This window comes from Aquarana catesbeiana, linkage group LG08, assembly GCF_042186555.1.
Source record: "Aquarana catesbeiana isolate 2022-GZ linkage group LG08, ASM4218655v1, whole genome shotgun sequence".
Taxonomy (NCBI): Eukaryota; Metazoa; Chordata; class Amphibia; order Anura; family Ranidae; genus Aquarana; species Aquarana catesbeiana.
Window position 1 is genome coordinate 102,127,140 of NC_133331.1, and position 14,238 is coordinate 102,141,377.

Here is a 14,238-nt window from a genome sequence, read left to right on the forward strand (position 1 = left end):
TAAGATCTGAAAAGAAGGGAAGAAATTAGCATTTCTGTGTGTACAGCACCAAATGATAAGGAGCGGATATACCCGGATATACAAATCACAGCTAGGCAAATCAGAATAAAAAGAAGAGGCTTAGAGAAGTAGGCCAAATTAGCAAAATATACTGGAGCAAGTTAAAGTTGGTAAAGCCAGATAAGCAACCAGTACATAGAAAGTTAGGATATGTTGTATTTGCTTCTTTTAAGCCAGTCTTTTTTTTACATAGAGGAACCCCTAAAATAACTTTCTGGTCTTAGGGAACCCTTGCTAATATATACCTACAGCTCACTGCATATTAGTGTGATGGTCACTAGGAAGAATGTGTATTATATTGGGGGTCAATGGGGAAAATACAACCTGAAGACATCATTGGAGTCATTGGGCACTTATATGAGAGGCAGAAAATGCTATTTGCTTAAAGAATAGCAACCTTTGGAGGAACCCTAGTTGGGAATGGTTGTTAAACACTGTCGATCAAAGAACATTTTTTTATTTATTCTAGCTGCCCTTTCATGCACCTTTATAACAGGTCATTTTGCTTAGAGACCCAGGGTTTAACAAATCATGCCAAGTGCTATATAGTGATCTTGTGAAGGAGATTATTTCTGTCTTAAGCTAGCCATAGACAATCTTGTCCGGTTCAGCAGGGACTGGTCAAGATTGGAACTATGTATGGGCAGGCTGAATATACCCAAGTTGATTGAGCAATCGATCAACTTGGGTTCAACCAGCCTGTCTGATTTTACATGTGACTGTTGCCAGCAGCTATTATAGCCCCCAGGAATAACCACTGTGTTCTCCCAGCGGGGATGGCTCCCCCTGCCCCCCCCCCCCCCCCGCCCCTTGTCGAGAGAACACAATGGCTCTGCAGGAGGGACTCCCGTATCAACAATGACTGTGTTGATGGGAGAATCATGCAATTTCCTGTCCTGCAACCTGTGGTTGCAGTAAATAAAATCGCTCCATCTATGGCCAGCTTTACATTTGCACTGTTGCTTTAAATGTCTTTTGCAAGAACCTTTTATCTCAATTTCCTGATACAAAATAGCATGCGTAAGAACATGTAAGCTTTATTATTTGTTGTGGACTATTCTGCACTTCAATGGTTTAGTGAGGAAAAAGGACAATACTATTGAGAACTCACACATCAGATTTGCTGGTAGCAGACAAATGAAGGAGACGCTCTGGAGCCATCCATTTTAAAGGAGTAGGCCTCCGGATGGGAAAAGATCCTCTGGAGTGCATTTCACAGGCTCCTCCCAGGCCAGTCAGTTTAGTGGTAAAATTATGCTGAATAAGAACATTTCTTGCTGCTACGTCTCCATGTACAAGATCACGCTCTTGTAGATATTCCTGTGGAAGAACCAGAGTGGTTGTGGTCAGACATGTTAACCATATTACAGAGCATCAAAAAAAAAAGGCAATGTAATCAAGAAATATAAGTACAGCAAAAAAATCAAGAAAGCACCAAATTTAAACATTGACACACAACAGCAGCATGAACCAATATGGAGCTGCTTCAAAATACAGAAAAATTCATAGATTGGCAGCATGAAATACGTCATCATGAACTGACTAGTTGTATTTCTATATATAGTAGTACGCATAAGCAGAGAGGTAATTGTAGTACTGAAGAAAGTAAAAAGTGCATCATGCCATACTTATGGGGAGATTTTAACACCAGGGCTTAACAAAATATATAGCAGCCCATGCTGCTTCCATGGGGCTCCAAGATCAGAGAGCTTCCAGCCCATTTTATGAGGAGGGATTGTGAAGTTGCTAGCTTAGGGATTGAGAAGTGCAGACTTTTCCATGCATTGATCACAATCTGGGCAACCTGCCCACTATGGCTTAGCTCCATTTGATCAACTCTCCTTTGGTACAAAGCATGAGCTCTGCCAAGTCTGGAGTCAAGTCTCTAAGAAGCTGTGCTTGAATCTGACTGTGGTGTGACCATTTTAGTCTGCAGGGTTACAATTTGTTAGTGTCTAGAAACAGTGATGCTCAATGTTAATGGGTATAAATAGGACCAGGGCTTTTTTTTTCAGCAGGAACTTGGGGGAATGCAGCTCTGGCACCTCCAGCACTGAATGTATGCAATGGCAATGGGTGCTGGGTTGTGATGGAGGGTCTACTGATGCTAGCTACTGGGGAATCTATTATTGCTGGAGGGGATCTATTTTTGCATAGAAATCTATTGTTACTGGTGGAGGATCTTTTGTTACTGGGGGGGTCAATTTTTACTGTTTAGGGAGGGGGTCTACTGTTGCTGGCTGCTGGAGAGTCTATTGATGCTGGCTGCTGGGAGATCTGTTGCTGCTGATGGAGGTCTATTGTTGCTGGGGGGTGCTATTGCTGATGGCTGTGGGGGATTTTTTATTGCCTTTCTTGTTATCATTACCAAATTCCATACTATTCCATTTCATTCTATATTCTCTAAAAGGGGCTGTACTAAGAGCTGGGTAGGGGGTGGAACCAAGGGTCATGCTCAGAGGTGGGTAGGGGATGGAGACACAAAGTGACTTAGAAGGGGGGAGTTCCTGCACCTATTCTCTGAGAAAAAAAAAACACTGAATAGGACCCCTGAAGTCGTGCATTTTTTGCTAACCTTTGACCATGAATTTTAAGAGGGGGAAATATGGGTACATTATGGGCACATCAATGGCTGCCCACCTATGACCAGCAATGTTTAGGTATGAGGGTTATAAACAGATGTGCTTTATAAGCCGCCAGTTACTAAACAGGACCCCATCTAAATTTTGCCATGAGTCTTGAGATTTCTAGTCACACCTCTGCTTTTATAACATCTTAATGATTTAAGAAGAACATGTTTTTTTCATCTCTGTCAAATCATGCCATAGGTCAGATTATGTGCTGCTTATCGCTGTATATCATTAATTTCCATCTGTACTGTGCTTGCTGACTTACAAGCACAGTGCACCTCAATGTTTGAGCACATTTAAAATCACCATTTCTACTTTGTCTACTGATAACCTTGGTATTACAAGTTGGCAAAGCATAAAACATGAAATCTGCAAGTCCACATACCAATGCTGACAGAATCTGTAGAGCGATAATGTAAACTTGGCACTCTGTAATGTCATAGAGTATTCCTTGCACTGACATAACATCCTGAAAGGTAAAAGAAAACATGGATAAGATATCATTTATGGCACATACGTGTGCTCTCTTGTAAGCCAATCATCCTTTATTGCCCACCTGTGTAATGGGAGTGGGGTATAGTGAGGATTATTACATTCCAAACAAGCATAACATTGTGATCTGTACAGGGTAGGGACTTTCTCATTGCTATCTGATTTCTTTGCCCTCAAATGATCATTCTCAGAATAATTATCAGCATGTTGTAGCGCCCCTGGGACAGGTGTTTTGTCTTTGTTCTCACCAGCTATGTGGTCATGTATTTTACAGGCTTTTAAGATGCAAGATATTCAAAAAGTCATTATTGCTAAAAGTCTACTTACCACCACCAGTGTGCTTGGTATCGCATTGGAAATAATACTGAATGCTGCATTTTGGATTTGTTTGTTTTTTAAGTTTTACCATTTAAAGCAGAGCTTCACCCAAAGGGGAAGCTCTGCTTGTTCGTACCACCCCCCCTCCACTGCCTTATTTGGCACTTTTTGGGGAGGAGGGGGGAGCGAGTATCTGGTTTTGACAGGTACCCGCTCTTACTTCCGGGTAAGATCGCCACACAGCAATCTACAACATACCTGGCCCCTCTTCCTTTCCCCACTGCCTTCTCGGACCTGTGTGTGTCCCAGAAGATGGGACGGGGGCCATTCAGAAAGCGCAGCGCGATTCATGCTTGCAGAGTAGGAAACCAGCTGTGAAGCCTAAATATGGCAGGGGAGGGGGGAGGAAGCAAACAAGCGGAGCTTTCTCTTTTGGGTGGAGCTCCGCTTTAAGTTATCTGTCGTGCAAACAAAAAAGGATTACAGACAGTAAAAAAACTGTGTTGCTACAAGTGAAATAAAAGGGTTACAATCATCTGATGGGTACTTGAAGATCCTATTAAAGTGGAGCTCCACCCAAAAGGAGAAGCTCCGCTTGTCTGCCTCCGCCCCCCCCCCGCTACCACATTTGGCACCTTTTGGGGGGGGGGGGGGGCAGCCAGATTTTGACAGCAGCTGGTACCTGGTTTTGACAGATACCCGCTACCACTTCCAGCTGCATTCGCAGTGGTGAAGTGAGCTGGAAGTTCAGGCCCCTCTTCCTTCCCTCTACATCCCCCTTCACAGAGCGCAGCGTAATTTGTGCATGCTCAGTAGAAACCGGCTGTGAAGCCGCAAGGCTTCACTGCCAGTTTCCCTTAGCCAAGATGGTTCAAGATGGTGGTTCAAGAATCGGCTCGGGTGAGGACACAGCTGGATGACTGGACAGGCAAGTGCCCTAATAGTAAAAGTCAGCAGCCACAGTATTTGTAGCTGCTGACTTTTAATTTTGTTTAGTAACTGTATCCCAATTTGGTTTCTGTGCCTTGCACAGACCTGTACACTGTAACCCCAAAGTAACACCACTGCATAAGTATGTAAAACGTGTAATATTTATCTCCTGTAAGACACATGGAAGCCTTCAACATTTTTATATACACAAGCTAAGCCTAGACAAGTAAGAAGGTATATTCTGTACATAATAAATGGGACAAGCCCAGAAAGACAACACACTGTAAAAAAACTCCTAATATACACATCATGAACTAGTATATTTATGGACAGTAGCTGCAATAAAGAGAAACATTGTACAATATGTAGCATGTTGCTCTGCTAGCCATGTGTCATTTATAAACTCTGATCAGTTAAATGACAAATACTGTAGTACCCCCCACTGCATCTCAGTATAGATTTAGTTAATCTTTATGGTGCAAGGGCAGTCTGGGGCAAGCATATTATGGGGTTGGTACTAACAGATACCATCTTCTTTAAGTACTATCTTGAAGAGGTATCGGGCACATTTGCACATCACTTCAGCTAAGGCAGAAAAAAAAGAAAATAACCTCCGTCTCTGCCCCATCCTCTTCTGAATCTCACAGTACTCATCTTTAGATTCTGTGAGGACTGCTGTGAGCTTTAGGCCTCCTGGACCAGTATCAAGCTTCCTTGATGACTTCTCTGCCTAGCTACCCTACTTTCTCTCCTCTGCAATTTCCACAATCATTCTTGGTGACTTTAATATCCCTGTTAGGCTAAGTTCACACTGGCATTAAAAGCAGACATTTAGAGGCGTTAAAAATGCCCCTCAAATGCCTATGCACAAGATACAATAGACAGTGCTGTTCACACTATCAAAACATAAAGCGCTAGCGTCACGTCACTTCAAAATTGAAGCCTCATGTCGAGTCAGGAGGCATTTGAAGTCTTTCAACACCTCCCATTCAAGTCTATGGTAACGCCTCGCAAATGCTCTAGCAGGCAGCTGCGGTGCGGTTGCGGGGCGTTAAGATTAGTTAATTTACTGTAATGGAATAGGCATTTGTGGAGTGGTTTTAAAGCGCCTTAACGCTTATCAAACGCTTCAAAACTGCCCATAGGGCATTTGAGGAGCATTTTTAACTTGTCATTAATCCTTGTAAAATGCCAGTCTAATGCTCATAATAAAGCTCATTAAAGCGAGTCTAACTCCCATACTAATGCTATAGGAGCGTTTGTTAAGTGTTAGAAATTTAGTCAAGTGTGAACAAGACCTTAATGTTACCACTCCAACTACTTCTAAACTTCTCAGAATACCCTCTGAAAAAAAAAAAAACGCCTATACCCATCACCAAAGAAAATACCCCACTACTAGCTCATCATTGCTATCATGAAAATAAATTAAAATTAGGGCTGCGTAAATTAACAATTAATTCCTCGATTAATCGTTAATTTTTTTGATCAATCACATTTTTTTTGATCGGTAGGCTGCCTGCCCTAGGGCCACTTTGGGCCAAGCTGTGGCTGCAGCGCAGCGCTCCGCTCCCTCCTCCTCCTCCTCCTCCACTATATGTCATACACAGTCTGCGGGCATCTCTCGCTGTGTGTCTCCGAGCTGAGTGTGAAAACTTTGGCCGTGCTGTGAGAAAAGTCGCAATGTTCTGTCTATCACACGAGCTGATCTAGGAGGAGGGCGGGACATTTCTCACAGCACGGCCAAAGTTTTAACACTCAGCTCCAAGACACACAGCAGGAGATGTCCGCAGACTGTTTAATCCAGGCACAGGCACTGGCTACAGTGAGGCTGCGATTATGGGCATGGTGAGACTGCATTATGGACACGGTGAGACTGCATTATGGGCATGGTGAGACTGCATTATGGGCATGGTGAGACTGCATTATGGGCACGGTGAGGCTGCCATTATAGGCACGGTGAGGCTGCCATTATGGGCACAGTGAGACAGCATTAGGGGCATGGTGAGGCTGCGTTTATGGGCACGGTGAGGCTGCGATTATGGGAACGGTGAGACTGCATTATGGGAACGGTGAGGCTGTGATTATGGGCACAGTAAGTCTGGGATTATGGGCACGGTGAGACTGCATTATGGGCACAGTAAGGCTGCGATTATGGGCAAGGTGAGGCTGCGATTATGGGCACGGTGAGGCTGCGATTATGGGCACGGTAAGGCTGAGATTATGGGCACGGTGAGGCTGAGTTTATGACATGTTACGCCCTAGCCATGCCCCGCTATGTCCGGCTTTGGCCGTTGCCATAACAACAGTGCTAAATCAGGTAAAAGTAGTTGGATCTGTATGTGCGTTATAATTAATCGAAATTAGTCGATTATTCGATTTTAAAAAAATCGATTAATCGAACATGAAAATTTTAATCAGTAACAGCCTTAATTAAAATCCCTCGAAACTCCTAACTCGGAATACAGTGATTCCCCAATAAATTACTGGCTATACATACAGTTACATCATTTTCTCGAGAACAACAAACAAAAAACCTCTATGGCTAGACCACTCACTAATTTCGAGAACATATGCTTCAAAAGAAACCCTGAATGCAGAGTAACCTCAATGCCATATAAATGGCTTTCACAACCTGAAACTGACACTCCAGACAAATATAAACAGATCTGGGAACGGGAACTTAATATTCAAATCACAAATGATCAATGGCATAAAGTGGGAGTTTTTATTCATAAATGCTCCCTAAGCACCCATTTCCAGGAAACATCCTTTAAAATAAGGACACAATGGTATATTACACCTGCAAATATTAAAAATTGGTCAGCTTCAGACACCTGCTGGAGAAGCCTTCTAGATAGGGGTTCTTTTTTACATATGTGGTGGTTATGTCCACTAATATTTAATTTTTGGCAACAGACTATAACATGGATTGGACACATTACAAACATGAAACTGACACTCGACCCTGCTTGCTGCCTTTTACATGTCAATTCTTTCTCATACAAGAGATATAAAAACATGTTTGCCAGACACCTACTAAATGCTGCAAATGCATTCATTCCACTTTATTGGAAATCTACACAATTACCAAAAACCAAGGAATGGTTCCATAAGTAAGAACCATTTACGACATGAAAGAAACGATTGCAATGAAAAAACAAACCAACTCATGCTTTCACAAATTATGATGACCCTGGAATCTCTTTACCTTTACTGAGGAGTACAAAAAAACGAATAGAAACCTGAACCTTATTAGTGAATAAATATAGTCGTGTAAGATATGAAACTAGTCCACATAGTAGTACTATTACCATCCTTCTTATCTCAACGCTTAGACAAATCTATTAATATTCTCTACTCTACTTCAGACACAATCAACTGGAAATTTATATTAAACATACCGATATGCCATATCCTATTGGATATCTGAGAGAAACTACCCCAACATATGTAACACAACAAGGTAAAACTGTTTCTCTTACTATGCCATGTCTGTAATTATACTGTAAGGCTTTGTATTCATGTATGACAATTACCCCTTTCATTTTTTTATGGTTACTATTTTTGATTTGTTTTCCCTTTTTTGTTGATTCATACCATACGATACCCTGTATGTTTTTATTCTATTCTTCAATAAACATTTATTGACAAAAAAAAATAAAGAATAACCTCCTCTTTTTACCTAGCACAATTGACACACACTTCTACTCACTCTAATGTCAACATCCTGATGTCAGCACACACAAACCCTTTTCCTCTCTATGATCACTACCTTATTAGCTTCAACCTCCTATCTATCCAATCGACAAACAGTTACCAATAGAACCATTATCACTTTAACCGTTATCTTTTTAACCATTATCTTCTCTATTCTGCAACAGACTACCTCTATGACACAATCTCACCCATGTTCTGCTCTGCCCTAGCCACTTCTGTCTACAACAGTTCATCCTTCATCCTTCCCTCATCCTTCGTGGACACACTCGCTCCACTCACTACCCAGAGAACCAAACTGGACCACTATAACCTTGGAAAACCAATGACATCAGAAGTCTCAAAAAACATAGCCACACTCTTAAGTGTCTGTGGCCTAAAGCGAAATCACAGCAAGACTTCCTTCATTTGTAAATGTGCCCTCCAAAAATACAATTCCTGCCTCCGCTCTACGAAACAGACCTATTTTATCAATTTCATTAACACCCTCCCATGCAGTCCCCATCAATTTATTTCTACCTTTAACTCTCTCTACTTTGTCTTCCACTGCCTCCACCCACTAACTCACTCACTGCCCAGGAGAATGCCAATCACTTCAAAAATATTGATGCAGTACCTGAAGAAATCTTCATGCTATGCGCATTCAATACTTCCTTCTTATAACCCTGTTGCCATAGAAGAGGTTGCTATACTTTTTTCTTTTGCCCACATAACCACTTACCCCTGGAATTGCACTGCCGTGAATAGACAAGAATGGAATGGCATTTTGTGACATTCCAATAAATTTGAAAACGCAAAAAACAGATCTTCAAAGAAAAGAAAGGAATAAAATGGCTGTATTGTCTGTTGTACGAGCATATTTTTCTTTTTACTTTAAAATGTGAATCTTAACCATGATTACTGTATTTTTTGAGAGGTTTCTAAAATCACCATTATCTACTAGAGTTTTTCTATCTATTTTCTACAATGTTTTCTGTGTTTAAATTAGTACTTCCATCCCTTAATGATATAATTTTTCAATCTATCACAAATTATGGCCCTTTGTTCGTACGTTTGTTGTTAAAATTATTGAAAATACAATACAATACTTTTAGCAACAAAGGTGCTGTCAAAATCCCCAAATCTGTGGAAGCTTTAAGTATTATCTCTAGAATTAACACCTAAAAAGTCACCATATGAGGGAAAGATCTACCACTGATACTAAAGGATACATGTAGTTTGGAAACTGATTTAGTTAGCGAACACACAAACAGTATGTTTTTCCCTTACCCTCCGACAGTCCCAGAGAAACTGCAATAGTGACCCCGGCTCCACACACTCCAGCACCATATAGTAAGGCTTCTGATTAGAACAGCACCCAATCATGTCCACCAAGTAAGGGTGTGTGCCCAACCAGGCCTGAAATGCCGCCCTCTGCAGGAAATCACGGACATTGTTTGGCTCAGCATTGCCTGAGAAATCAGCAAAAAAAATAGGAATTAAAATGTGCAGTTGTAAAAAAATATAATAAAATTATTGTATACAGCTACAATGATAGTACATTTAACTAGAGGTGACAACATTTAAGGCACAAGATAGCCTATAGAACATTTCTACTGAAAGTGGAGAAACCCTTTAACACCTTTTGCATTAAACCATCAGATTTCTAGTTAGTTTTGGTTATATTACCTCTAACATACACATGCATCTCTAAATATTCTCTACAGTATGATTTTGTATGCACCTACCTTTCAGTTGTTTCAAAACAATTTCTCTATTTTCTGAGAGGCCATCTTGCCCTTTCAGGCCAGTCTTGTAGAGGGGACCAAACCTTCCTTCCCCCATTAGCTGCATGGGTTGTCTGATTCTCTCCCATGGTGTCTCCAGTGCTAAAAGAGAAGGATCCTTTGTTCTCAGCACATCCTCCAATGACAATTCATCCAATGAGATCCCTGAGTTTACAACTCCAAGGCTCTGCTGGATAAGATGACCTACCAAGAGATACAGTAGAAAGGTCAGTGTCTAGTGCAAGAGTTCATAATTTTGAGTGCAAAGGCATATCGCTGATATTATCTAAAATTGGGGAATTGGAAAATCTCATGCATACTACTTGCTGCGCTTATTTATTGTGATCTCTTCCATGGGTAGAATTATGTATAAATCAGAGGCAAAAGACAAAAAAGCCATATAGTGTATTTTGCTGGCACCCAGATCCGCTGGTCTTCCATGAAACTAATTATCTTTAACTCACAAAATCTCTCTTCATTAGGGACTTCTAAAAAATGTGATACTTTCCTCAGTCTGCAAAATTTGGTGCAGCTCTGCAAAGAAACCAGTCAGCTTCCAGGCTTTATTGCCAAGGCTTACTTGAACAAACTAAAGTTAGAAACTGATTGGCCACCATGCACAGCTTCAGCAGATTTTGCACTTTCCTGTTTTAATAAATCAGCCCAGTGTCTACTTAAGATGTACCTAACTTTGCCATCGAATTTTGGGAAATTAACTATTTCTATACCATTCAGTGAAGTTAGTAAATTGGATTGGCTACCAGTGTCTCCGGTACAGAAAATGCTTGGTAATGCAAAATTTGTGAGTAACATAGGAAAAGGAAGTGAGGGAAAATCTTTCAAGGGGTAAACCTGTTTGGTGAAGACTGTCTAAAAATATATTCCCCTTCTTTGGAGGGATCTGTGTTTACTTCCTGTAGTGCCCCGGGCAAAAACATGATAGGTGTTATAACCATTTCCTACTCTATCCAGAACTAAAAAAAATTAATTTACATACATTATTAGGTGAAGAGTCACATATTACAGTTGCAAAGGACAGGATCTTTAGGCCAGACAAACAGATGAACATTAAAGGATGACCCTGCTAAAAATGTATTTCTAGATAGATGGGTGAAAGTTAGTTTACTTGCTCACATCTTATATTTCTCTGTGTCACAATATCCACACCAAGTCTGCCACAGTTTTTACAAGGAGTTTCATGCTCATCTTCTGATTGTCATTTATTTTAATTCTGGAGACTGCAGCAGGAAATGTAAAACTCCATGGTGGAAAGAAAGCTGACCAAGGAAATACATCTATAATGACAGCGGATATCTTTGTCTGCTTTATGCTCTCTAGGGTTTACTCCATATTGTGACTGCATTTTACCAGTTATTCATTGCCAGTTTTTCCCACAGTGTTCTTTCTACGTTATGCTGCAGACAGCATTTCATGATTAGGGGAGAGGCTGGTCACATGACAACGACTGGTCAGGTGACCAACCCCTGCCCCCCTCCTATGTGTTTTGTCAGGGGACTAGCTGACTAAGTTGAATATCAATAAGAATTTACTTTTTCCTTTGAAATCATTTGCTTCAAATGACTTGGTGGCTTTTTGTGGGCTTGGCTTACAATTTGCACATTTCACTTTGATGTATATACATTTTATTTAATACTTATTGAATGTATTATTTTCTTATTTTAATTTGACACTTTATATTTAAATTTGCACATTGTAATATATGTTTTGATTTGAATTTAGCTCTATTTTTATGTTTTAAGAAATGAATACATGGTATCAAAAATTAAATAGTAGCAGCTTTAGTCTTATTTTTTTGTTTTATCTCAGATGATTTATTTCTTTTTAAATAGCGTTTAATACTACTTTAAAGACTCCCAAAGTAGCTTTTGGTGGGTATTGGCATTCAATCTTCTCTAGTAACTTTTCTCACCACATTTTCTTCTCTAAGTATCACTTATATTTTCACTTTACTTCTACAATACTTTCAGAAATTGTATGCTTGTGTACAAAATAGGAATAATGGATTCCATGTCATGATTGAATGACATCTTATTCATAGACTTCTTACGAACAAACTTTTCTCTATGGTAACCTTTACAAGTGAATAACAATCAAACTAGCTGTGTAATGTCATTAGTTTAAGAGGCTGGATTACATCCTTTAGTGACAAAGGACAAAGAACAATTGTAAATCGAACAGCTTAGTATTTTAATTGGTACTCTTGGCAATTTGACAAACTAACCCAAAATAAATGCTATAGTATTACTAAAAACTAATTTCATCCAACATATATTCATTCAATGAAAGAAAAACATTATTCTCACTAAGGTCATACTCTCTACACAATTGTATATAAATATATTGATAATAAAAGGATGGAGAGACGGTGTCAATTCCCCCTTTCCCTCATGGGACAGTGGCAGAAACAGACAGTTTCAAGTCTCCCCTGGGGAGCTCATAGCTCTCAGTGGAGACTTCTAGAGGCTCATGTGGCTTGGAAGGGGAATACAGATGACCTCTGCCAAGTTGAGTGCCTTTTTAAAAAGAAACGGTTGATTACGGAACCCAAAAAGGGTTAAAAAAAGGAGGTTCCATCAGTCAGGCTCAGTCGCCTCAGCAGACAGAGCTGTGGTACTCTAGGAGCTTGCCTCCACTGGGCAAGCAGCGTCTTCTGAGGCAAGAATATGAGCCTGATGTGATGGCTGATTGAGCGGGCAGGTGAAGACGGTGGCAAGGAGTGAATCTGGAGGTGTCTGGACCTACCTCGGTCTTCAGGTCATGAGGCTCTGGTGAGAGCTGCATCAGCTGCCGCTGGCTCCAGGAATGCGGCGGCCGAAGCAGGACCAAAAATGGGGGAAGAAGCCATCTGGGAGTCCGTGCCGCCTCTGGAAGAAGCTGAAGAGGAGGAGCCATGGGAAGAGTTTCCGAGTCATCGGCGGGGAGACGGTGTCATCTCCAGCCCTAGGAGTGGGCTGGCGAAGAGGAGGTGCATTTCGCACCAAAGACGATCCCCTTAACCACCTCGCTCAACTCCGGCTGGAAGAGCTTTGCGGTCCTCTCCATGCAGGCGTGGAGCTATTGGAGGCACAGCCAGGGGCGCGACCGTAGGAGGAGCCACATCACAGCGGTCGTTTTTTCAATCAGAAATCTTAAAGAGGAATCACCATGGCAACTAATGTCGCCAACAGAAGCCAGAGCAGGGTGGGCAGCAGCCTCAGCAACATCTACAGCACCTGTTGTTCTAGTGGGCAGTGGGGTTGGTAGCTCCATCCAGGCTCTCGGTTCACCCTTCGGGTCCTGTTCCACAACTACAAGGGAGTGGTAAACCCTGGGTAAAATGGATTATTGGACATTCTTACATCTTTTGGGCAAAACAGAGAGCAAAGAAAAGGGTCTGTACTGAGAATCTAGGTTTGGATCCACAGAAGTTTAAAGTTAACTGGAGCGGCAGGAGAGGTATGGTGTGGGCTGACCTATTTTACTAAATAGGTAGACTACACCAGCGTTTTCCCCCCGCCATATTGATAGTACATCTGGGGGGAATGATATTAGAAAAAGAAAGACTTTGGATCTCATTTTTAAAATTAGGGATGATTTACACAGTGTTCGGCTTTCTTTGCTGAATACTGTGATAGTTTTTTTGGAGATGATTCAAAGATTAAGGTGGCTTTTCCCCCCGGAGATGCGCCCCCTAGAAAAATTTGAAAAAGGGTGAATAGAGCAGTTGCTAAATTGTTGCAAGGATGGGTATCCTATACTTTAGGCATGTAGAATTGGAGGGAGATATCGAGGGCCTGAATAGAAAGGATGGGATTCATTTATTGGAAATTGGGACAGATATTCTTAACGTAGACTTCAATTCTTGTGTGAAAATGGCAGCGGTGCTGGGTTCTGGGGACAGGTGGGTTTAGTCCCACCTGTCCTTTGGGAAGTTATTTATTCTGGAATATATTTTATGCAGCCTGAGTCTTAGTGGCTAGGTTGTGCTAAAGTTTATATATTTGAGTTATATGATGATGAATTTATCCACTGTTTTAAAACCAATAATAAACGCCCCGAGGCCTTATTAATTCCAACAGTTGTCTGCGTTTTATTCTTTAGGTTACGTTTTTTGTTATTTAAGGGTTTACAGACTGCTGTCCCATGATAGAAAAAGGAGGGAGACGGTTTCAATTCCCCCCCCCTTCCTCATGGGACAGCGGCAGGAACAGGCAGTTTCATGTCTCCCCTGGGAAGCTTGTGGCTCTCAGTGGTGACTTCTAGAAGCTCACGTGGCTTGGTAGGGAAATACAGGTGACCTCTGCCTAGTTGAGCGCCTTTTTTTAAGA

General features: G+C 41.3%; 1 protein-coding gene across 2 annotated transcripts in view; it reads right to left on the bottom strand.

The window, feature by feature from the left end:
* The window catches only part of STYK1 (serine/threonine/tyrosine kinase 1), a 74,514-nt gene that overhangs the window by 17,587 nt on the left and 42,689 nt on the right, over positions 1–14,238 (bottom strand). For both annotated transcript variants that reach the window (XM_073596239.1, XM_073596238.1), the window contains 4 exons: positions 9,872–10,114; positions 9,414–9,595; positions 3,076–3,159; positions 1,172–1,380 (listed from right to left, as the gene is read on the bottom strand). In XM_073596239.1, coding sequence (XP_073452340.1) covers positions 1,172–1,380; positions 3,076–3,159; positions 9,414–9,595; positions 9,872–10,114 — 718 coding nt within the window. The remainder of the gene's footprint in view (positions 1–1,171; positions 1,381–3,075; positions 3,160–9,413; positions 9,596–9,871; positions 10,115–14,238) is intronic.